The sequence below is a fragment of the Malaclemys terrapin genome, chromosome 16 (genome assembly GCF_027887155.1).
Source record: "Malaclemys terrapin pileata isolate rMalTer1 chromosome 16, rMalTer1.hap1, whole genome shotgun sequence".
Taxonomy (NCBI): domain Eukaryota; kingdom Metazoa; phylum Chordata; order Testudines; family Emydidae; genus Malaclemys; species Malaclemys terrapin.
Window position 1 is genome coordinate 1,044,891 of NC_071520.1, and position 25,072 is coordinate 1,069,962.

Consider the following 25,072-nt stretch of genomic DNA (forward strand, 5'->3'; position numbering starts at 1 on the left):
CCAGAAAAGAGACCGAACTGAAAGGAGTTAGGGAAGCACCAAATAAAAGTTCAGGAGGCTGAATGAGCTTGGCTGATTGCCCAACGGAAGCGGTGGAAGTCCCAGCTGTTAAGATGCTTTAAAACTAGACTGGACAAAGCACTAACTTATGGGGAAACATACTGTAGAGATGAATCCTGCACTGGTCTTGCGGTGATGTAATAGGTGCTTTCCATCTCCAATCTGGGTGCTGGGATTGGAAGAGGCTGATTGATTGTGGGTATCTGATTGAGCTCTGTACTGGAGAGTTTGAGTGGTCAGAGCGTGGCCCCTGCAGTTCTACTATGCAGCCCCTGTTAGCCCTCTAATAGAGAGCTTGAATCAAGCCTGACAGTCATGCACTAAGGCAGAGGTGGACAAACTACAGCCCGTGGGCCACATTCAGGCTGGGAGGCACAGCTGCCAGATATGCTGTTCTGAGCGGCATGGTAAGGGGGCTGGGGCCTGGGGGTTGGATAAGGGGGCAGTCAGGGCACAGGGAGCAGGGAGGGGTTGGATGGGGTGGAGGTTCTGGGGGTTGGATAAGCGTGGGAGTCCTGGGGGGGGCCTGTCGGGGGCGGGGGTGTCGGGATGGGGAACGGGGGGGGGGGGGGGTTGGATGGGGGTGGGGTCCTGGGGCCAGTTAGGGGAAAAGGATCAGGGGGGTTGGATGGATCGGGGGTTCTGAGGGGGGCAGTCAGGGAGTGGGAGGTAGGAGGGGGCGGGGGCCAGGCTGTTTGCGGAGGGACAGCCTTCCCTACCCAGCCCTCCATACAGTTTTGCAACCCTAATGTGGCCCTTGGCCCAAAAAGTTTGCCCACCCCTGCACTAAGGCAAGCAGTCTCCATTAGCTGCACCTTGTATCGATGCAGACCCTCATTCAGGGGAAATTCAGTGAAATTCCCAGTCTATGGGAGCCTCCCAGGACCTGCCTTGGGAGAGAGCATGTCTAACACACAAGTGCTGTGAAACCAGCCTGTTGTGACCCCCATACTGTGTCCTTAGAAGTTGTATGTTAGGGGCACTACCTTTAGGGGGTCTGGAGTTGGCTCATACTTGGCCTTTCAGGGCAGCTCCTTCAGTCAAAGGATCCTGCTCAGAATGGATGCCAGTCACTTCCTCTATCTTGGAGCTGGCACTCCGGGGATAGTTGCACTCAGAGGGTCAGTTCCTACCCCCCACATCTTGGCAGTGGTTTCCTGAAAGTGTGTCTCTCATAATTTTAACTCCATTGATGTTAGCGTTTCCTTGGCTATGGGCTGTTCCTTACTACTTGCATTTGGGTAACTAGCTGCTTTACTTGCCTTAAAAGGACTGAGTGGATCGCTCCATCTTGCTGAAGGAGCCCGTGTGATACTCTGCTATTTTCCATGAGGGACAGTCTCTCATTTCTGACATAGCAGAAATAGATAACTAATAATACTTTGCCCTTTTGTAGCACCTTTCACCTACTCTGCAAACACAACTGGCACCTTGACACTCCTGCAGGGCCGGTAGAATCACATGCATCACAGGGGCAGTGTTTTGCCAGCTCTTGTGACACAGTGCTTTTCTTAAATCCCCTGCTTCTGGGGTCATATGATCACCTGAGAATCTCAGCTTTTGTTTTTTTTAAATAAGTCTCTAGGTTGTGGAGAAGCTTCAAAAGCAGAAGACACAAAAACCCCACAAACGTGCTATTTTTAAAATCTCCTGACTTTTGAGTGCTTAAGGCTGGCATTGCTGCATGAGAGGTCTGGAGAACTAGGGCATAGCCATTAAGTGTCCTGCCTGAAGTCACACAAGTGAGTCAGTAGGAGTCTGGGATTAGAATCCATGTCCTAAGAACATAACATAAGAACGGCCATACCGGGTCAGACCAAAGGTCCATCTAGCCCAGTATCCTGTCTACTGACAGTGGCCAATGCCAGGTGCCCCAGAGGGAGTGTACCAACAGGCAATGATCAAGTGATCTCTCTCCTGCCATCCATCTTCACCGTCAGACAAACAGAGGCTAGGGACACCATTCCTTACCCATCCTGGCTAATAGCCATTAATGGACTTAACCACCATGAATTTATCCAGTTCTCTTTTAAACCCTGTTATAGTCCTAGCCTTCACAACCTCCTCAGGTAAGGAGTTCCACAAGTTGACTGTGCGCTGCGTGAAAAAGAACTTCCTTGTATTTGTTTTAAACCTGCTGCCTATTAATTTAATTTGGTGACCCCTAGTTCTTGTATTATGGGAATAAGTAAATAACTTTTCCTTATCCACTTTCTCCACATCACTCATGATTTTATATACCTCTATCAAAGGTATCAAATTAAAGGGAGCATCTCTTGTCACAGTCCAGCAATAGTCTGCAAGCATTGATAGGCTCCATTTGCCCTGATAGCGTTTCTCCATTGTTGCAATGTCCTGGTGAAATCGTTCGCCGTGCTCGTCGCTCACTGCTCTGCAGTTTGGTGGAAAAAAATCTAGATGAGTGTGCAAAAAATGTATCTTTAGTGACATGTTGCAACCAAGGCTTTTGTATGCCTTGAGGAGGTTTTCCACCAACAACCTGTAGTTGTCTGCCTTGTTGTTTCCGAGAAAATTTATTGCCACTAACTGGAAGGCTTTCCATGCCGTCTTTTCCTTGCCACGCAGTGCAGGGTCAAATGCATCATCTCGAAGAAGTTCATGAATCTGAGGACCAACAAAGACACCTTCCTTTATCTTAGCTTCACTTAACCTTGGAAATTTTCCACGGAGATACTTGAAAGCTGCTTGTGTTTTGTTAATGGCCTTGACAAAGTTCTTCATCAGACCCAGCTTGATGTGTAAGGGTGGTAACAAAATCTTCCTTGATTCAACAAGTGGTGGATGCTGAACACTTTTCCTCGCAGACTCCAATGACTGTCGGAGTGGCCAATCTTTCTTGATGTAGTGGGAATCTCTTGCACGACTATCCCATTCGCAGAGAAAACAGCAGTACTTTGTGTATCCAGTCTGCAGACCAAGCAAGAGAGCAACAACCTTCAAATCGCCACAAAGCTGCCACTGATGTTGGTCATAGTTTATGCACCTCAAAAGTTGTTTCATGTTGTCCTAGGTTTCCTTCATATGGTCTGCATGACCAACTGGAATGGATGGCAAAACATTGCCATTATGCAGTAAAACAGCTTTTGAAGACTCGTCTTCAATGAATCAATGAACAGTCTCCACTCATCTGGATCGTGAACGATGTTGAGGGCTGCCATCACACCATCGATGTTGTTGCAGGCTACAAGATCACCTTCCATGAAGAAGAATGGGACAAGATCCTTTTGACGGTCACGGAACATGGAAACCCTAACGTCACCTGCCAGGAGATTCCACTGCTGTAGTCTGGAGCCCAACAGCTCTGCCTTACTCTTGGGTAGTTCCAAATCCCTGACAAGGTCATTCAGTTCACCTTGTGTTATGAGGTGTGGTTCAGAGGAGGAGGATGGGAGAATGGTTCAGGACCAGAAGTTTCATCCTCTTCCTCTTCCTCGTCTGACTCAAGTGAGAATGATTCTGGTGCATCAGGAACCGGCAGTCCTTCTCTGTGGGGTACTGGGCGTATAGCTGATGGAATGTTTGGATAATGCACAGTCCACTTTTTCTTCTTTGACACACCTTTCCCAACTGGAGGCACCATGCAGAAGTAACAATTGCTGGTATGATCTGTTGGCTCTCTCCAAATCATTGGCACTGCAAAAGGCATAGATTTCCTTTTCCTGTTCAACCACTGGCGAAGATTTGTTGCACAAGTGTTGCAGCAGATGTGTGGGGCCCACCTCTTGTCCTGATCTCCAATTTTGCAGCCAAAATAAAGGTGATAGGCTTTCTTAACCATAGTGGTTATACTGTGCTTTTGTGATGCAAAAGTCACTTCACCACAGTTCACCCCCAGAACCTCCACCCCATCCAACCCCTCCCTGCTCCCTGTGCCCTGACTGCCCCCTTATCCAACCCCCAGGCCCCTGCCCCCTTACCATGCCGCTCAGAACAGCATATCTGGCAGCTGTGCCTCCCAGCCTGAATGTGGCCCACGGGCTGTAGTTTGTCCACCTCTGCCTTAGTGCATGACTGTCAGGCTTGATTCAAGCTCTCTATTAGAGGGCTAACAGGGGCTGCATAGTAGAACTGCAGGGGCCACGCTCTGACCACTCAAACTCTCCAGTACAGTGCTCAATACCAGTTTCAGATTGCATCATTCATTGTTTTGCCTAAAAAGCCAGTACTGTCCAAATCCAATCATAGATTTATTCATAGATCCAGTCAAAGATGTATTTTAGTCATTTCTGGTTTAAATTGAGATCCCTTCCCTTTATAACTCACTTATCCTCTGCCATTCCCAAGTCAAGGGTCGTATAGACTGACCCAATAGCATATCTTGAAAACTAGAGCAAATCAACAATTTTAAGCATCATTTTCGTTCTGTGACCCAGAATTAGTAAAGTTTGACTACATTTATTTCAGAAGCATTTTGGCTGTAGAGCAGTGTAAGTTGAATAGGATTGGTCCGAGGACTGACCCTTGGGGAACAGCATCAGTTACCCCTCTCCATTCTGAGAATTTACCATTAATTCCTACCCTTTGTTCCCGGTCTTTTAACCAGTTCTCAATCCATGAAAGGACCTTCCCTTTTATCCCTTGACAACTTCATTTATGTAAGAGCCTTTGGTGAGGGACCTTGTCAAAGGCTTTCTGGAAATCTAAGTACACTATGTCTACTGGATCCCCCTTGTCCACATGTTTGTTGACCCCTTCAAAGCACTCTAATAGATTAGTAAGACACGATTTCCCTATACAGAAACCATGTTGATATTGCTCAACAGTTTGTTTTTCTATGTGTCTGACCATTTTATTCTAAACTATTGTTTTGACTAATTTGCCCGGTACCAACGTTAGACTTACCGGTCTGTAATTGCCGGGATCGCCTGTAGAGCCCTTTTTAAATATTGGCGTTACATTAGCTAACTTCCAGTCATTGGGTACAGAAGCCGATTTAAAGGACAGGTTACAAACCTTAGTTAATAGTTCCGCAACTTCACATTTGAGTTCTTTCAGAACTCGTGGGTAAATGCCATCTGGTCCCGGTGACTTGTTAATGCTAAGTTTATCAATTAATTCTAAAACCTCCTTTAGTGACGCTTCAATCTGTGACCGTTCCTCAGATTTATCACCTACAAAAGCCGGCTCAGATTTGGGAATCTCCCTAACATCCTCAGCCGTGAAGACTGAAGCAAAGAATCCATTTAGTTTCTCCGCACTGACTTTATCGTCTTTAAGCACTCCTTTTGTATCTCGATCATCAAGGGGCCCCACTGGTTGTTTAGCAGGCTTCCTGCTTCTGATATACTTAAAAAACATTTTATTACCTTTGGAGTCTTTGGCTAGCCGTTCTTCAAACTCCTCTTTGGCTTTTCTTATTACATTCTTGCACTTAATTTGGCAGAGTTTATGCTCCTTTCTGTTTGCCTCACTAGGATTTGACTTCCACTTTTTAAAGGAAGTCTCTTTCTCTCACTGCTTCTTTTACATGGTGGTTAAGCCACGGTAGCTCTTTTTTAGTTCTTTTACTGTGTTTCTTAATTTGGGGTATAGATTGAAGTTGGGCCTCTATTATGGTGTCTTTAAAAAGCACCCATGCAGCTTACAGGGATTTCACTTTAGTCACTGTACTTTTAAACTTCTGTTTAACTAACCCCCTCATTTTTGCATAGTTCCCCCTTTTGAAATTAAATGCCACAGTGTTGGGCTGTTGAGATGTTCTTCCCACCACAGGGATGTTGAATGCTATTGTATTATGGTCACTATTTCCAAGCGGTCCTGTTACAGTTATCTCTTGGACCAGCTCCTGTGCTCCACTCAGGACTAAATCTAGAGTTGCCTCTCCCCTTGTGGGTTCCCGTACCAGCTGCTCCATGAAGCAGTCATTTAAAGTATCGACAAATTTTATCTCTGCATTTCATCCTGAAGTGTAATGTTCCCAGTCAATATGGGGATAAGCTGAAATCCCCCACTATTATTGGGTTCTTAACTTTGATAGCCTCTCTAATTTCCCTTAGCATTTCATCATCACTATCACTGTCCTGGTCAGGTGGTCTATAATAGATCTCTAATGTTATATTCTTATTAGAGCATGAAATTTCTATCCATAGAGATTCTATGGAACATGTGGATTCACTTAAGATTTTGACTTCATTTGATTCTACATTTTCTTTCACATATAGTGCCACTCCCACCCCGCACGACCTGTTCTGTCCTTCCGATATATTTTGTACCCCGGAATGATTGTGTCCCATTGATTGCTCTCAGGCATCACAGAAACCTGGTGGGCTATTATATCAATATCCTCCTTTATCAGAAGGCACTCTAGTTCACCCATCTTATTATTTAGACTTCTAGCATTTGTGTACAAGCACTTTTAAAACTTGTCACTGTTTATTTGTCTGCCCTTTTCTGATGTGTCAGATTCTTTTTTATGTGAATGTTTATCATCTAATCTGGCCCTTACATTATCCTCCTCCTCCATCCTCTGCTCCTGACTATAACCTGGAGATTCTCTATCATTAGACTCTCCCCTAAGAGAAGTCTCTGGCCGATCCACATGCTCCTCTGCAGCAGTCGGCTTTCCCCCATCTCCTAGTTTAAAAACTGTTCTACAACCTTTTTAATATTTAGTGCCAGCAGTCTGGTTCCACTTTGGTTTAGGTGGAGCCCATCTCTCCTGAATAGACTCCCCCATCCCAAAAGTTTCCCCAGTTCCTAATGAATGTAAAGCCCTCCTCTCTACACCATCGTCTCATCCACGCATTGAGACTCTGAAGCTCTGCCTGCCTACCTGGCCCTGCGCGTGGAACTGGGAGCATTTCTGAGAATGCCACCATAGAGGTCCTGGATTTCAGTCTCTTCCCTAGCAACCTAAATTTGGCCTCCAGGACATCTCTCCTACCCTTCCCTATGTCATTGGTACCTACATGTACCACGACCACCGGCTCCTCCCCAGCACTACCCATATGTCTGTCTAGATGCCTCGAGAGATCCGCAACCTTCGCACCAGGCAGACAAGTCACCATGTGGTTCTTCCGGTCATCACAAACCCAGCTATCTGTTTCTAATGATCGAATCTCCCATTACTAACACCTGCCTTTTCCTAGCAACTGGAGTTCCCTCCCCCGGAGAGGCAACCTCAGTGCGAGAGGTGACCCCAGCTCCATCTGGAAGGAGGGTCCCAACTATGGGAAGGTTTCCCTCTGCTCCTGTTGACTGTTCTGCTTCCCTGGGCCTTTCATCCTCCTCAACAGCACAGGGGCTGTCTGACTGGAAGTGGGACAATTCTACAGTGTCCCGGAAAGCCTCATCAGCATACCTCTCTGCCTCCCTTAGCTCCTCCAGTTCCGCTACCCTGGCCTCCAAAGTCCGTACGTGGTCTCTGAGGGCCAGGAGCTCCTTGCGCTGAATGCACACATACACCACCTGCCCACTGGGCAGGTAATCATACATGCTGTACTCAGTGCAATAAACTGGATAGCCCCCACTCTGCAGCTGGGCTTCTGCCTGCATTTTCTCCTAGTTAATGAAAGGGTTGTTTAAGCAAAAGGTTTTGAATGTAGTTTGGTTTATAGGTTTTAAGGGGAATAAAGGGACCCCCACTCCCTTGCGTAACTCCCTGTTAGCAGCCCCTGTTCGCAAAAGCTCCCTGGTCGCTTGTGCGCTGCTTTATAAAGCCCTGGCCTGTGTGAATGCCCCGCCCACTGATTAAGGCTCAGCCAATTACCAGAGGCTTCTAGCTTTCAGACCTTCCTTTGAAGCTCACAGCTTCCAACTGCCAGCCACAGCACACAGTCCTTCGAACAACCAAACAGACTGACAAACACAAGCTCAGCACACACAGCAAGTAACCCCCAAACACACACACACTACAGACAGTCACTTACCCCAAGGGTGCTGTATTGCTTCTCCTTCACCTGGAGAACTCCCTTGCGAAACTCCCTGTTAGGGAGGAATTGCCAAAAAGCCGAACATGTCCGGGAAAATGGCGGCTCTGCTCCTCCCCTGACTCTTCGGCTCTGTTTAAGAGCCGAGCTGCCCGAGCGCTATGGGCTTCAGGCAGCCCCCTTGCCTCCGGACCCCAGCCGTCGGCCGGGCACTTCCCGGCGCAGGGTCCGGAGGCACGGGGGCTGCCCGAAGCCGGTAGTGCTCGGGCAGCCCGGCTCTTAAACAGAGCCGAAGAGTCGGGGAGGAGCAGAGCCGCCGCGGCTGGAGGCTCTGCTCCTCTTCGACTGTTTAAGAGCCGGGCTGCCCTAGCGCTACTGGCTTCGGCTGCCTCCGGACCCTGCGCCGCCGGAGCTCGGGAGGGGAAGTGCCCGGCTGGGGGCGCAGGGTCCGGAGGCACGGGGGCTGCCTGAAGCCCGAGCGCTACCGGCTTCACGGTTTGCTGGGCAGCCTCCAGACCCTGCGCCCCCGGCTGGGCGCTTCCCCTCCTGGGCTCCAGCTGCGCTGGGGAAGCGCCGGCCGGGGGTGCAGGGTCTGGGGGCTGCCTGGCAAACCGTGAAGCCGGTAGCACTGGGGCAGCCCTTTCCCCATGGCTGGGAGTGGGAGGGAGGAGGGGGCGGAGTTAGGGTGGGGAAGGGGCGGAGTTAGGGCGGGGCTAGGGGTTGGGGAAATGGGCGGGGCCAGGGCCCGTGGGGGGTCCTCTTTTTTTATTTATTAGATATGGTAACCCTATCTCTGATGCAGAGGGGTTGTCACTAACCTCCTTTAACAAAGACTTAAAGATCTTATATCCGCATTGTGTAGGTGTGTGTGGATGTAGTTGGCTTAGCTGGGAGCGTACAGAGCTGTGCACTAACTTCTAGGAATCCATAGCTCAGCCACCTGTTAGCTCGCTCACCACCAGTGCCATCCGATGGACTGATGTTTAATGTTTACAGTCAACATTTAAAGCATCCAGGAGGCTCTGCCTTTCCCTAAGGCTGGCTGCTGTTGCTAGCTGGCATAACGGTGTAACACAGTGGGCCCCCGTGGTGTAATGGAGTTAGCTTTAAGGCCGTGGTAACCACACGTCAACTGAATTTTTAGATCTAGCAGTGCTGTTCTTGTCTTCACACCTAATAATGCTTTGCCCAGTTCCTTCAGTCTGAGGAATTCCAAGCCTTTTTATAAACACAGATGGACTAAGCCACACATTGCCCCTGTGAAGTTGTATTGCTGTCTGACAACTCTGCAAATGGATGGTTTAACCTGCCTAAGATCACAGAACCAGGCATAGACCCCAGGCACCTCCCCTGGGAGAATAACATGAAGGGCAAAGGGGTCGAGGAGAGCTGGCTGTATTTTAAAGAATCCTTATTGAGGTTGCAGGAACAAACCATCCCGATGTGTAGAAAGAATAGTAAATATGGCAGGCGACCAGCTTGGCTACACAGTGAAATCCTTGCTGATCTTAAACGCAAAAAAGAAGCTTACAAGAAGTGGAAGATTGGACAAATGACCAGGGAGGAGTATAAAAATATTGCTCAGGCGTGCAGGAGTGAAATCAGGAAGGCCAAATCACACTTGGAGTTGCAGTTAGCAAGAGACGTTAAGAGTAACAAGAAGGGTTTCTTCAGGTATGTTAGCAACAAGAAGAAAATCAAGGAAAGTGTGGGCCCCTTACTGAATGAGGGAGGCAACCTAGTGACCGAGGATGTGGAAAAAGCTAATGTACTCAATGATTTTTTTTGCCTCTGTCTTCACGCACAAGGTCAGCTCCCAGATTGCTGCACTGGGCAGTACAGCATGGGGAGAAGGTGACCAACCCTCTGTGGAGAAAGAAGTGGTTCGGGACTATTTAGAAAAACTGGACGTGCACAAGTCCATGGGGCCGGATGCACTGCATCCGAGGGTGCTAAAGGAGTTGGCGGGTGAGATTGCAGAGCCATTAGCCATTATTTTTGAAAACTCATGGCGATCGGGGGAGGTCCCAGATGACTGGAAAAAGGCTAATGTAGTGCCCATCTTTAAAAAAGGGAAGGAGGAGGATCCGGGGAACTACAGGCCAGTCAGCCTCACCTCAGTCCCTGGAAAAACCATGGAGCAGGTCCTCAAGGAATCAATTATGAAACATTTAGAGGAGAGGAAAGTGATCAGGAACAGTCAGCATGGATTCACGAAGGGGAACTCGTGCCTGACTAACCTAATTGCCTTCTATGATGAGATAACTGGCTCTGTGGATGAGGGGAAAGCAGTGGATGTGTTATTCCTTGACTTTAGCAAAGCTTTTGATACGGTCTCCCACAGTATTCTTGCCGCCAAGTTAAAGACCTGTGGGCTGGATGAATGGACTGTAAGGTGGATAGAAAGCTGGCTAGATCATCGGGCTCAACGGGTAGTGATCAATGGCTCCATGTCTAGTTGGCAGCCGGTTTCAAGCGGAGTGCCCCAAGGGTCGGTCCTGGACCGGTTTTGTTTAATATCTTTATTAATGATCTGGAGGATGGTGTGGACTGCACTCTCAGCAAGTTTGCAGATGACACTAAACTAGGAGGCGTGGTAGATACACTAGAGGGTAGGGATCAGATACAGAGGGACCTAGACAAATTAGAGGATTGGGCAGAAAAAAACCTGATGAGGTTCAACAAGGACAAGTGCAGAGTCCTGCACTTAGGACGGAAGAATCCCATGCACTGCTACAGACTAGGGACCGAATGGCTAGGTAGCAGTTCTGCAGAAAAGGACCTAGGGGTTACAGTGGACGAGAAGCTGGATATGAGTCAACAGTGTGCTCTTGTTGCCAAGAAGGCTAACGGCATTTTGGGCTGTATAAGTAGGGGCATTGCCAGCAGATCGAGGAACGTGATCGTTCCCCTTTATTCGACATTGGTGAGGCCTCATCTGGAATACTGTGTCCAGTTTTGGGCCCCACACTACAAGAAAGATGTGGAAAAATTGGAAAGAGTCCAGCGGAGGGCAACAAAAATGATTAGGGGTCTGGAGCACATGACTTATGAGGAGAGGCTGAGGGAACTGGGATTGTTTAGTCTCCAGAAGAGAAGAATGAGGGGGGATTTGATAGCAGCCTTCAACTACCTGAAGGGGGGTTCCAAAGAGGATGGAGCTCGGCTGTTCTCAGTGGTGGCAGATGACAGAACAAGGAGCAATGGTCTCAAGTTGCAGTGGGGGAGGTCCAGGTTGGATATCAGGAAAAACTATTTCACTAGGAGGGTGGTGAAACACTGGAATGCGTTACCTAGGGAAGTGGTGGAGTCTCCTTCCTTGGAGGTTTTTAAGGCCCGGCTTGACAAAGCCCTGGCTGGGATGATTTAGCTGGGAATTGGTCCTGCTTTGAGCAGGGGGTTGGACTAGATGACCTCTTGAGGTCCCTTCCAACTCTGATATTCTATGATTCTGTTGTGGCTGGTATCATTGTGTGGACAGTGCTCCCAAGTGCACCCACGTTGCAATGCAAAGAAGGGCCAAGCCTTGAAAAGATGGAGTAGGAGAAGTTTGGAGATCGACAAAGGCTGTGAAGGAGAAACAACAAAGAGTCTGGTGGCACCTTAAAGACTAACAGATTTATTTGGGCATAAGCTTTCGTGAGTAAAAACCTCACTTCTTCGGATGCATAGAGTGAAAGCTACAGATGCAGGCATTATATACAGACACATGGAGAGCAGGGAGTTACTTCACAAGTAACTCCCTGCTCTCCATGTGTCTGTATATAATGCCTGCATCTGTAGCTTTCACTCTATGCATCCGAAGAAGTGAGGTTTTTACTCACGAAAGCTTATGCCCAAATAAATCTGTTAGTCTTTAAGGTGCCACCAGACTCTTTGTTGTTTCTGTAGATACAGACTAACACGGCTACCCCCTGATACTTGTGAAGGAGAAGGCACTCTCGCCCTCGGGCGTGGGACTCTGCAGGAACAGAGGAGGTGGGCCCTACATGAGAGGATGGAGCAAACTCAGGGAGGGTCTTAACAGTAAAGTATTGGCTCTGCTGGAGGAAGCTGGGAATAGAGGAGGCTTCTGTTAAATTTGTAAATAATTTCAAGGCCTGTGTATTCCCCTTCCATCCATGACGGCAACTTCTGGTTACTTTGAGGCCTGTTTTGAATTCTGAGCACTAGATGGCTGTATATTTTTGGCCATAGTGTAATCGGGGAGACTGTCTTGTCATCTAGTTCCCGTGGGTGCTGGCTTCCTGTGAGGAGAACAGTACATCTGTAGCTGTTGTAAGAGCCAGAGGTTATTGTAATGATCCAGAGGGGCTGCGGTAACGGGGAAGCAGACAGTCAGGGCTCCCACTTGCAGAAGAAAGATTCTGCAAGCCAGCTACCTGTCTGAACTCCACCCCCCTGAACTCCTGCAGCTGATCTACCACTAGGAAGTCTGGCTGCTTAACTCTGACTCAGCTTTCTTCAGGAGCCGCTCAAACTTTGCCCAGCTGAGGGGCAGCATTGACAGCTTGCTGGGAGCCCAAAGGCTGCACTTAGTTTGTATAGAACAGGCTGGATTCTCTCCTGTTTAGCAAAGATGCACTCCATATCCCAGCATGCAGTGTGACCTCTGCTCATGGTGGAGTGTTGCAGGCTGCGGGCTGCACCTCTCGTAGATATGGAATGGCCCGACTGTGCTGTAGAATGCTAAGGAATGTGCTCTGCCTGCCCCACTTTAATTGCAATCCGGTTTTGCAGCATGATTGCTTCCAGAGTTATTTCTGTGGCAACACCCAGAAAAAGTGAGCTGGGCAGGATCTGTTAGTTGTGATCTCATTTGGGGCCGGAGTGGAAATTACAGCATGTTCCTCTAGCTGTGTAGCTACCCGTGATCGGCACCTCTGTAATTTGTGGGCATGAGATAAGCTGCTAGCAGCCCATTTGTTTTGTACTGCTGCGCCGTTGCTTCTGATGGGGTGGATAGTGGGTCAGCGAGAGGGCCGATCTAGCCAGGCAAAGAGTCAGCAGCTAGGGCATCTGGTAAGGTTGTTTAACCCCTTGGTTTCAGAGTAGCAGCCGTGTTAGTCTGTATCCGCAAAAAGAACAGGAGTACTTGTGGCACCTTAGAGACTACACATTTATTAGAGCATAAGCTTTCGTGGACTACAGCCCACTTCTTCGGATGCATATATATATAACCCCTTGGTGTGAGTGTATCCTTAGAACTCTGAATGTGAGTGTAAAGTTCTCTAAAATGCCAAACAGTGCAGTCTAGTGGGTACAGCTGGGAGTTGGGACCCTCAGGTTCTCGTCCATGTTCTGCCACAGACAGGGCCGGCTCTGGCTTTTGTGCCGCCCCAGGCAAAAAAGGCTCCCCCTGCCTCTGGCGGGGAGCGCAGCAGGGGAGGGCGCCGAGTCCAACCGCGGGCTCGCTCTCCCCGACCGGCCGGAGCGCCGGGGGGAGGGCAGCGAGCCCGGCCGGGGCCCTGCTCTCCCCGACTGGCTGGAGCGCCGTGACGCCCCAAGCACATGCTTGGTGGGCTGGTGCCTGGAGCCGGCCCTGGCCACAGATTCACTGTGGCTTGTGAAAATCACTGCTCTATGCCTGTTTCCCCATCTGTAAAATGGAGGTATATGTGTCCTCTTGAGCGGTAAGGGCACGCCTAATACCCACACATCAGCCTTGATGTAGTAATGGAGGGTGGGGGAAGGTCTCATGGCTTTTTTTTTTTTTTTTTTTTTTAAACACAGCAGCCCGTTAGATCCTTTTCCCCTTGTAAAGGGACTCCTGGCGCAATGCTGCTGTGATTGTGTGCCTGTAGGAGGGTGTTCATAGAATATCAGAGTTGGAAGGGACCTCAGGAGGTAATCTAGTCCAATCCCCTGCTCAAAGCAGGACCAATCCCCAGACAGATTTTTACCCCAGTTCCCTAAATGGCCCCCTCAAGGATTGAACTCTCAACCCTGGATTTAGCAGGCCAATGCACAAACCACTGAGCTATCCCTCCCACCCAATGTTAACTCATTGTTTAATACCATCCTTGAACCTGGCCTCTGGCCATCAGTGTGCTCAGCGCTGTATCAAAGAGCTTTCGGTCTGAGACCGTGATCGAGGCTGCTGAGTTGTATGAACCCCCATCAGAATCAGCCAGCCGTCAAGGAGTGCTTCTGCAGATGGCTGTGACATCCCTGGAAGGTGCATGGGTGGCTCCAATAACTCTGCTAGCTGGAGCCAAGGGAATTGAAAGTGCCTTGTGCTGGATCAGGCAGTGTGAGGCATCACCTCCCCTGGGAGATACTACATCCAGGATTTCGAGTTCCCTTATCCTCACCAGGACCCATAGGAACCGGCATGCCTGACACAGGGGCAGGAGATTTGTCACTGCTGGCTCTGGGCTTTACCATTTCCCCCTCCAGGTGACCTGATCAGTGACAGTCCTGCTGAGAACAGTCGTAGGGCTCTTGTGACTCTCGTAAACGTTATCCCCTGCCCATGGCTGATGGCATTCTCGCATGCTGCTCCTGTTTCCATACAGGGAGCTTTTTCTGCTTGTGGCACATGGTTGAATTCCAGTAACTGTTTCTGTTAATCCACTTCAGCTAATGCTCTGTTCTCCTGGTCGTTGGCCCTCCATTTGGTGCAGCCTTGGCCCTGTGTTCCTGACTTGCTGGGATTGTGGGTGAGAAAGGACTGATGTCAGTCCAAAGCTGTTGACATGTTAGTTTCTGGGCTAGGATACAGTAATCCAATGAGTTGGGAACAACTCATGGGGTCTTTACTTTTGGGGATGGGGGATAGGTGAGATTCATTGCTTCCTCCCCTTCAGATCCCCCCCTGCAGTCGTTAGGATCGCTGGAGATGCTTCCCACCTACCCTCAGTGCTGCTCCTTCAGTCAGTGTCGTTGGGTGGGGGTGAGGGGCTCACTCCTCAGGGAAGGAGTTGCTGCCTCTGCAACATGCTGTGGGAGCAGCAAAACAGGACTCTGGGCTGGTGCATGGCAGCATTTTATGGACAGGCTCCTCTGCCATTCCAGTGCACCTTGGTGAGAGGGGATTGCCCTGGCCTGTAAAGGGGGCCCTTGGCTCTGGGTAGTGCCCCTTGTGTGGGGTAGCGTCTGAGCCTCCAGGCTAGGAATGGAAGAGCTCTTCAGTATGGAATGGGTGCTGGCACAGAGTCAGGGCAAAGGCTGATTCTTAAACCATCCAACCAGCTGCCAGGTCACACTGACCCCCCCCTTCTCATGTGCCCATCCCTATGGAGTCAGGGCTGTGCAAGGACCCTTAGTTCTTTCCAGGAGCAAAGCTCCCCTCCCCCACAAATTCATGCTTTTTAAGAGAACTCTAATGGAGGTGGCTCACTACCTCCTGTGCACCCAGCGGGAGGCTGCTGCCATGTGCAGGAGGCCTGGCAGTGGGGAGCTGGCATTATACATGGTTTAGCTGGAGGGGCTCTTCTGTAGGGAGAGTTCCAGAGCTGCTGCCCTGTAATATAGGCTTCCCTCTGCTGCGTCCATGCGCAGGGCAGTTTCTAGAGCAGCGGGGAGACGACTTCGCTGGGGGGTGATGGTTCTTGACAGTCCCTGAACGTCAGCTGGTATCAGAATGGGCTGTGGGGGGAACTTTGGGATCCCCTGAACTGGTGGATTGGGTAGCATGTGCTATATCATCCTGGTCCCGCAAAATATTGGCATGCGTGTGGAACTTTAAACCTGTGGCCCCGTCCCATTGGTTCAAGTGCCATGTACTGACGTGCTGGTGTCAGGGTCAGGCAGCCATGGAGAAGCAGATGCAAAGGCGGGAATCCCTGAGTGCGCACAGTTGTGCCAGCTGCCTTTTGGGGGACACCCGAGCCTTCCAAGGGGCCCAGCCTACAGAGCGTTCAGCAGCAACTGCCGAGTCCTCCCCTTCCCCGCCCACCATCCTGATCTGCTGTGGCGGGTTCCTCGTTGTGTGAGATGGATCTGGACCCTGCACTCCCTTATGTGAGCTTGTTCCAGCTCAACAGACAGGGCCCAACTTCCTGAGCACCCTCCTCACCCTGGTACTTGACTGGGTGCTGGGGGCCAGCTGGCCTGGATAACAGGGTTGAATCCCCAAGCTGGTCCAGGTGGACTCAGATGGCAGCTGGGAGCAGGGGTCACCCATCACCTCTGGGTTGACCCTTCATCTCCCATAGATGCCCCACTTGGATCAGCGATGCCATCTGCTGCCATTTCAGGGGCCTGGCAGCAAGGCCCTGGGCTGGGTCGTGGTCATAGCACCCCCCTCTGGATGGATGGCTGAAGTCGCAGAGTCCACGGGATGAAGCTCTACACTCACTAGCTGAGCAGAGCTCCCAGCTGTGTGCTGAGCAGCCAAGTCCCCCGTTGCTGTGCCTCAATGCGGACTGAACAGCCCTTTGTGTATCTCTGAGACAGGTTAGCCAGTCACTTGGCGCCAAGGGCAGGTGACCCAGGAGCTGCTGCACAATGTCTCTTTGTTCTGCCAGGCTTGGGGTGGGTTCAGGGTTGCAAAGCAATACAGGGGCCCCCTGTGCCTGCCCCAGAAGCAGTGCTGATCTGCTGGGGTAGGGAGCTCTCCCTCCCTGCTTTCAGCCATGTCTTCTGGTGGTGTCATATTGAGCGTGCAGTCAGCATCAGCAAAGAGCAGCGAGGCGCAGGGGTGTGCTGAAGCGCCAGCCTGATTGCAAAGAGTCAAGGGTCTAGCCTCTGCTCTGCCCTGGTCCTCATGCCTGTCTTGCAGAGCTCTTCCAGAGTAGATTTAGTGTTGGTGAAAGGTGCTACACTGAAGGTCTGTTTATCCCTCTGCGCTGCCCCCCATAAGGGGGAGTTTAGTCTCATTGCTTGTATTCCAGTAGCACCTATGGTGCCCCCAAGATCAGGACCCCATTGTGCTTGGCGCTGTACATACCCAATGCAAGATACAGCCCCTGCCCCGGAGAGCCTATGGAGCCAAAGAGAGGGGTGGAGAAGGGGGCCAGTATGTTTCCTGGCTTGCAGTTGGGGAAGCAACGCACAGCAATGACATGTCCCAGCTCACGGAAAGCAAAGAATTGAACCCAGTCTCCAGAGTCCCCGTCCAGGCCCTAGGCTGTCCTTCCACCCGCTCCTTCCTAGTCTCTGCTGAGCCTGCCAACTAATGGTTGTGGGAGGGTTGCCTTGTGACTCCTCCCACTAGGAACTGGACTGAGATGCCACAAAACTCACTTCATGCAGGCTGCCAAACAGCCATCAGATGGTAACGATTTCCAGCCTGTGCTGGCTTGGGCCCAGGGGGCTAGAGCACAGGCTCTGTATCCAGTGACCAGTCCCTGGCACCTCCTGCTCCTGGAGTCCTGGCTCCTGCAGAAAGCCTGGCGTGTGCTCAGCGTGGCGCTGGCATGCTCTTCACAGGCCTGTTACATGGTGGTGCTGGGCATTGGAGGAGCCTGTGATAACAGCCTTCCAAACATCTGGCCGAAGGTGAGCCAGCTAATCCCATTCACTACCCAGCAGAGGGGAGCAGTCACTGGGCTGTGGGTGGGGGAGAGAGACTAAGGGAGCATCCTGTGCAGCTGTGTGGGGGCCAGGGGTTTTTGTTCAAGGGAAGCAGAGTTTTGGAATAAGATTGCATAATTATTTTAAAACCATGGTTTTGGCCTGGAGTGACCTTGCCTGCTATTGTCTGACGCTGCGGCACGGGAGGCTGCAGAGGGGACTGCTTGGGCTGTGGGTTTCAGGAGAGGGGATGAGTGTCCCTGCTGACCTGGAAAAACATCTCCCCCTCCTCTGAAGGGTGTTCCCAGGCTCCCTTGTGCCCTGGGCCCATGCTCATTGCCAGCTGGAGTCACGGCAGCTGACCCCTCTCTAAGAGCTGTAGACTTGGGGTATGTCACACTGCAATTAGATGCCTGCATCTGGCCCGTGCTAACTGACTCAGGCTTGCGGGGCGGGCTAGGGGGCTGTTTAATTGCACCTCTGGGACCCTCCCACTTCACAGGTACCTGAACCTGAACATCTGCACCGCAATTAAACAGTCCCTTAGCCCGAGTCAGCTGTCACGGGCCAGTTGCTGGTTTTGCACTGCCCTGGTGGCCTGGGGATCTGAATCCTGCAGGTGTGGGGCAGACCGCCCACGAGGAGCCAGCCTTGCTGGCCTCTGGGGCTGTAGACTGACAGGCTCTGCTTGCCAGGGTAACTGCCTCTGGGCTGTGCCAGCGAATGAAGTCCGTTGCCCAAGGCAGCTGCAGCGTGAGTTGGTATCGGCTCACTGGAGCGAGGGGAGGGCTGAATTGTCCTCCTGTCCTGGCAGTGCTGGCTTCTCTGCTGTGGCCGCATCACTTTCTTGCCATGGGGACTCACGTGGTGTGGGGAGGAGGTGATGTGCCCCTGTGCGCACAGTGTGAGGGCTGGTGACAACGGCTGGCTCGCTGGGTCACCCTGCACAGACAGCTCTGACCACGGGGTGGGGGGCACTTAACCATGCGCCCTGCACAAACAATCCACCCCCTGTCTCTCTGGAACAGAGGTGCTGATGTGGTCTCCACATGCCTTACCTCCCCAGTTACCTCTTCTGCATGGGGCCCTTCCAGCCCCGCCCCTCACTCCAGTGTTTGAGTCTCCTCCTCAGGGACAGCCTTGCCTGGCCTCCCTTCTAGGAGCTGGCCAGCCAGCTTGCGTCTCCTCTTATGGGGCAGTCCTGCTTCCTGACCCTGCTACCCAGTAACGCCTCCACTGGCTCCCACAGCGCTGACTGCTGGACGCAGGTGCCCTGGGCCTGTGCCCCAGGGCGCCGTGGGGAGGTTCTAACCTAGCAGGTGTGTGGGTAGGGAGGGCTAGCTCAGCTAGCGCAGACTCTGTCTCTCCCCATGTGGTGGGAGCTATTGATCTTGCTGGAACGCGGGTGGTGAAGAGCCCAAAGGGTCCAGCCAAGCCCCCCTGCTCCCCACTCATTCCCAAAGCTGCTGGCTGTGTGCTCCAGGCACGTGGAATCCGTGGAGGGGAGTGGGCCAGCTGGCGGCTGCCTCTTCAGCTTCTCGGTCTGTGACTGGACCAAACTGACTCTTCCCCCCCCCCCCCCCCCCGAGTCGCTACAGCGCTGAGTCCCACTGTTGGGAGGACAGGCCTTTGGAAAGCTGGTGGGTCTGTTGTCCGTCGGATCGGGCTGGGGTCGTTTGGGAGCAAGGCCTGCCCTGCTCTGTGCTATGCCTGGTGCAGCTGCACTGTGGGAGCAGCATTGGTGTAGGGCTGCCCCTGCCCTCTCACCCTGCTCAGGACATGTCTGAAACCCTGCTGCCCTGGGTTCAAATGCTGCTCTGCCAACGACATCCTGGGTAACAGTGAGCTAGTCCCTTAGAGCCCCAGTGTGTAACTGGAGGTAATTCTCCCCTCCTCCCGTGGGAGGAAGAAATGGCTGGTTGTGAGGCCCTTACTCCGACTATGGTGAGGAGGGCTGTGTAACAGAGGTGGGTAGGGGAGAGCTGGAGTCAATCGCTCTAGTATAGGCAAAGCCAGTAAATGCGGAGCCAGGGCCCATGTGGCGCGAGGCAGAGGCACAGCCTGGTCATGATGGTTCCGCACTGAAAGCAGAAGTGAGGGTGTGACCGTGGCTGTGGTGAGCGTGGTTCTTGCTGAAGGTTAAAGGGGGACATGCTCGTTCCACACGGACTGGGACTGTAGCTGCTGGCTCTACGTGGTGACCGAATTGCCTCCCTTCTGCCTGAGCTTGTGTAGTACAAGGGCTAAATCAGATCTAGGCTAAACTCAGATTGTGCTGGTTTGAGGTTTCCAGTATCCGCTACAGCTCAGTGCTATTAGGGTGACACAGGCACTAGCATTTCGAGTGTCACTACCGCACTGTATCGCTTGTAGGAAGCAGTGTGCAGTAATACTTGTTGGGGGAAGGCTGCGTTACAGGCTGTGGTGCGCTGTCACTTTCCTGATGTGCATTAAAAATCTCCCCCAAGGTATCTGAATTGAATCGAGTTTTTCATGACATGCTGCTTGTTCCCAGCCCAGCGCCTGCTGGGGTCCATCTTACCTGAGTTGGTGGAGGTGCACACAGCTGTTAAAGGATGGTGCACGCCCGTGGCAAGGAGCCCATGTGAAAGGCCTATCTCCCTTCCATTGCAGGTGCCATCCAAGTTGCATGTGGATTGCTCCTATGGGCGCAGCACAGGCTGTTCCTGGATGCAGGATCTAACTCAATTTCTTGCCTCTCTGTGCAGTGGGTTGGTGCCAGTTCTTTAGCTTCCCGGGCTCAGGGCTTGTGCCGCACTGAGGGATGGTATCTGTAGTGCTGGCTGGTCTCATTTGGATGGGGGCTGGTCTGGGAAGAAGAGGGCTATGGCTTTGCTTTACACCCAGTAAAAGTCTTAATACCGGTGGAGAGAGTAAAACCGCTGCCAAGTTCATGAGCTCTCAAGTCCATCCTGTCCCAAGCGCATCCCTCTGAACCAGGGCTGATCTGCCATCGGATCCCCAGGCCTGAGCCCAGATGTTGCTATTGCTCTGTAGGACAGTCTGGGGCTGGTGGGAGGTAGATCTCTGGCAGACCTGGACCCTGGCTTTGAAGCATCCCCTTGGCAGTACTTGAAGCTGTTAAAAGGGGGTTGGGGCGATGTCTGGTAGCTGGCTTTGACTCCAACCCAGGCTCTCGAAATCCATCCCCCAAACTCAGGGAGCAGAGGCAGTGCAGAAAATGACTGGTAGGAGTTGTAGAGGACCTGGAAGGCTGCCTGAGCTGCCGAGGTCAGGATCTGGCCAGTGGCTCCCTGTGAGTAACACCCAGCTCGGATAGACATGCATACGCTAACTTGGATCCAGCTAGTGCGTTAAAACCAGCAGTGTGACCACAGTGGTATGGGTGATGGCTCAGACTAACCACCCAAGTCCAGTCCCTATTGGATGGTTAGCCTGGGCCACCATGGTCACACCACTGGTTGTAGAACACAGGCACAATCTTCCTCTACCTGAGCTGGGAATTGCATCTCCCTGCTGCAGTGTAGATGCACCCTAAGAAACTGGTGCTGCCAGTTGTCACCGGCTGCCAGTCCAGAGTCTGTTAGTGCAGCACCCTGCCGTATTTTGTTCTTCAGAGCTCTGAAGTTAACGCTCCTGCCCAGTAGAGCAGGGCAAGGGCTGCTGCCTGTTTCTGTATGCAGAGTGGCCCACATGCTTCAGGGTTCTGGAGTAGCTTGATGGCGCCTGTATCTTGTTCTTTCTACTGCTTCTGGCTCAGGAACCAGACCCTGACTTACTTTGCTGCTGTTAAAGGTTTAGTACTTGGGGCCTAATCAGGCCTGGGCCCCCATTGTGTTAGCTGCTGTATAAATCTGTCCAGACGCAGTGCCTGCCCTGCTTAGCTTACAGTCTGACTAGTGGCAGCTGTTGCCTTCCCCTCAGGCCATCGCTGGCCAGTGTCTGACTGGCAGAGACGTGGGAAGCTGGCTGGGAGTGGGTCAGGAAGGGTGGAAGGAGAGGAATGGGCATTCCAGAATGGCGTCATTGCTGGTGCGGTGGAGGTGGGGGGTTGGCAAGATGCAAGGCTAGGTAGAGAAGGGGCACCTGGGAGGGTTCTTGAAGGTGGGGCCAAGGCGCTGGCATCTGCGGTGGTGAAATGATGGGAGCTGGTGTAGGTAGCAGAGCAGCAGGCCGGGAAGAGGAACCTGCACGCACACTGGAAGGACAAGGTGGAGCGCCAGGGACCAGGACAGAACAGCCTGGATTGTAGGAATGCAGCAAGGTGTGATGCTGCTGGGCTGCAAGGAGAGGGCCGGGGGAGTCGAAGCTGAGCCCCGGGTTAGAGGTCTGTGTCGTGAGCATGCAGAGTAGGAGGGTTGTATGCGAGGGGGATTCTCAGCAAGCACTTGTCCAACCCCATTGTCCTAGGGAGCCTGGGCGGGTTAGAGCCGTGCTCCAGGCGGCAGGGAGCAGCGCAGGGGGATGGGGCGCATGGAGCAGGTGCTCTTGGAGATGAAATCCTCTGGAAGGGCTGCAAGCTCCCAGTTCCACTTGCTGTGAGTGGAGTGATGCTAAATCCTGATTTGGTGGCTTTGCCCCGTGTGACATGTTCTCTTCTCTTTCCCCCGTCCCCTAGGCTGGAGGAGGTGCCGCTGGAGGTGCTGAGGCAGAGGGAGTCCAAATGGCTGGATATGCTCAATAACTGGGACAAATGGATGGCCAAGAAGCACAAGAAGGTAAGTGTACCTGAGAGCTCTAGTGCTCTTCTCCCAGCTGTCCTGTAACCCTGGCTCTGACAGTTCTCACTTCGGGGTGTTGGGACCCAGAGGGTCTGTGTAAATGCCCCCGGGGTTGGGGGTTTCCTTCCTTGGTGTGAGTTCCCTCTGCCTAACCCTCTCCCGACACCTCAGCTGTGCTCATCCAAGCAGGGTGCTCAGAGGTGTGAGCAGAGGACTGATTGTGAGCTGACTCATCCTGGGAGCTGGGTAGGGAGTTTTTCTCCCAGGCCTCTCTCATTCAGGGAGAGAACAGTGGGGTTGGGTGGTGCCCTCTCTGCCTTTCTGGGAGCTGTTTGGCTTTAGCTGCCGAAGTGTCACTGTACTGGAGCAGCTAGTGGTGGGGCAGCTTGGCCTTAGCAGAGCCTCCTTTTCCCCCACTGGGGGGTGTCCTAACGTGAAGGGGAGAGGAGCCTGGCCCACTTTGTTCCCATCTCCCCTGGGTCTTCAAAGGCAGCGCTCCATGTTCAGACATCAGCTCTGGGGAGCCAAGCATTGGAGGGGGTGGGAGGGAGGGGAGCGCGCTTAAAGGTTAAAAACAAAATTCCTTCCCAGTCTAACACTTGACTTAACCCTGAATGTTTGAAATCCACGTTTCCTCACCGATGCTGCTTGCTCCACTGTGTGGTCTGCTTGGACAATGGAAATATGCTAGTCAGTTTCACTTATGGCTTTGTTCCCTACGCCTGTGCTGAAGTGTTTGCATTGCAAGTACAGAGTAACGGGAACGCAAACGATGTTTTCATTGACATCTTTAATTTCATTGGCATCATGGGAATCTCAAACTCTGAGCTTTTGTCTGTAACTTTTCCTTTTTGGACCTGAATGGACGTGGCTAAGGGCTTGGCGACAGTATAGCCACTCGCTGGCTGAACCCCTCTCAGAGGAGCCATTTCCTCTTGTGCCAGAGTCTGCTTTGTCATCCTTGGGAGGGGATCAAACTTTTTAAAAATGAAAAACAGACCTGCAGAGCTCAGTGCAGTGTCTTAGCTAGGCCTGTGTCCATAGTGCTGCAGTGCCCAAAAGCTCAGTGACAATTGGAGCCCTACTGAGCAGCGCCCGGCTCAAACGTGGACTGGCGCTCTGCCCTGAACTTAGATTCCTACATCATCTCTATCTAGGTCAGTGAGGTTTCCCATAGATTGCTAATCTGCATCCATCCCTGTCACTGGGATCTAAGAGATGGGCCCTGCTGTTACTCGTGGGCTGTACAAGGGCAAACGATGTTGTCTTGGTCTCCTTTTGCCCCTTGGCAGCACAGTTCTGTCTGGAGTGGAGCCCACCTGGCTCCTACTTGTTTCTCTGTTACCGACCCTAATAAAACCAGATGCAGTTGAGGATGCTTCTGGCAGCATCTTTCCTAACTCTTGTGCTGTTCCTCTGAGCAGAGCAATCACTCATTCTACTGCTTGAGTCAAGTCCACAGAGCTCCCAGGAGAAGGCAGGTGAGCAGGCCAGGCGAGCTCCCAGGCAATCGAACTGCTTGCGCTAAGGCCTCTTGCTAGTAACGCAGGCTCCAGCCCTGCGGTGGTGCCCCACCTGCATACTTGCAAGCCTGAGACTTCCTCCTTGTAGCTAGGACTGATCCCTGTGCAGATCTCTGCAGCACTGTGCCCAGGGTCTGACTGAAAGCGCTGAGCAGCCTTCCAGTGCTGCACTTGGGGCCGAATGTCTAGGGCTAGCTGTCAGGAGCAGAAGAGTCCCAGCATGCTTCCAGGCTGGGAGTGGTTCTTTGGCGGCACCACAGCTGTCCAGTCTGTGCAAGGCGGTTCTGGGGTAACTCCCTTCATGCAGACCTCCCTACCCTGAAGCATCAAGACTGAACAACTCTTATTATCTTTAGCTGCCGATGTCAATGGTCCCTTATCCTGGCCTGGTGAAATCCAACTGTGCGCATGCTATGCTGTGCGTGCCTTGGGCTTCAGCATTCCTTTTTAGTGTCACCTCATTCTCACCTTGTGGGACTGGTTAAAGGGAAACGTGATCACGCGCTGCACATGTGCATCCGTGGTAAGGGTCCCCTCAAACCTCCCCAGACTAACCGATCGGCCTGGGCATTGTACATGAGCACTGTCTTCCTGTGCACTCTTCCAGGGTAGGACAGCCTGAAATGGACAAGTCCTACTGGAGAGTGAGTCCCATTGCTTTAGTCCAAAGCCTGCCCTCCCTTCTCATCCCATTTGGAGAAAACAGGCTGCTTAGTCTCTACACCATTCCCAAGCACTGAACTCTCCAAATCCTCTCTTCAATTTTGGGGTTGGGCAAGGGCAGCCGCACAGGCAGGTCTGAACTGAGCTCCCATTCCTTGTTTCTGCCTGACCCGTCCATTCCACTGTTCCTCTGTACAGAGCAATCCAGGGAAGGGGAACTTCTAATGCTAGTGCTGTGAGATGATTGAATGGAGCCAGAGCATGAAGCCAACAGCCAGGCTCAGCATTTCTGGCTCTGCCGCAGCCCAGCGGAGTCACGTGTCTCCATGAAGCAAGCACTTGTCCAGATCCCATTGCAAGGGCTGGTAGATGATTGATAAGCCCAGGGTCTCTGTTGGGGAGGGCTCACTGGGCTTAGGCAGAAGCCAGTTCCCATCTGCAGTGCCCCAGAACATGACACTTCCCCTCAAGCTGACCAGAGGCTCTGGCCTGCGTTCCATGAATAACAGAGGGCTGCCAGCACCTCTTGCTGAACGTCAGTGGCAGGGCTAAGGCTGGGGGGAGCGAGTCTGTTCCTGGGGTGGGGGCTCCCTGTAAAATCTCAGCACTGGGGCCCCTCACTGCTCTGCTTCTGGTTTTGCAACCTTCTGTCAGGTGTGCGTAGAATTCGGGGGGGGTGGGGAGTGCGAGTCATTGTCACCAAGACTTCCCTGCTGCCCATGGTGTTAACCAGGATTCTCTGTCTCCTGGCATGCCGAGACTCCCTCCTGGGCCT

General features: G+C 52.1%; 1 protein-coding gene across 1 annotated transcript in view; it reads left to right on the plus strand.

Annotated features, from left to right (window-relative positions):
- The window catches only part of TBC1D10A (TBC1 domain family member 10A), a 52,529-nt gene that overhangs the window by 4,026 nt on the left and 23,431 nt on the right, over positions 1-25,072 (plus strand). Inside the window, exon 2 of the mRNA XM_054006019.1 lies at positions 22,009-22,108. Coding sequence (XP_053861994.1) covers positions 22,009-22,108 — 100 coding nt within the window. The remainder of the gene's footprint in view (positions 1-22,008; positions 22,109-25,072) is intronic.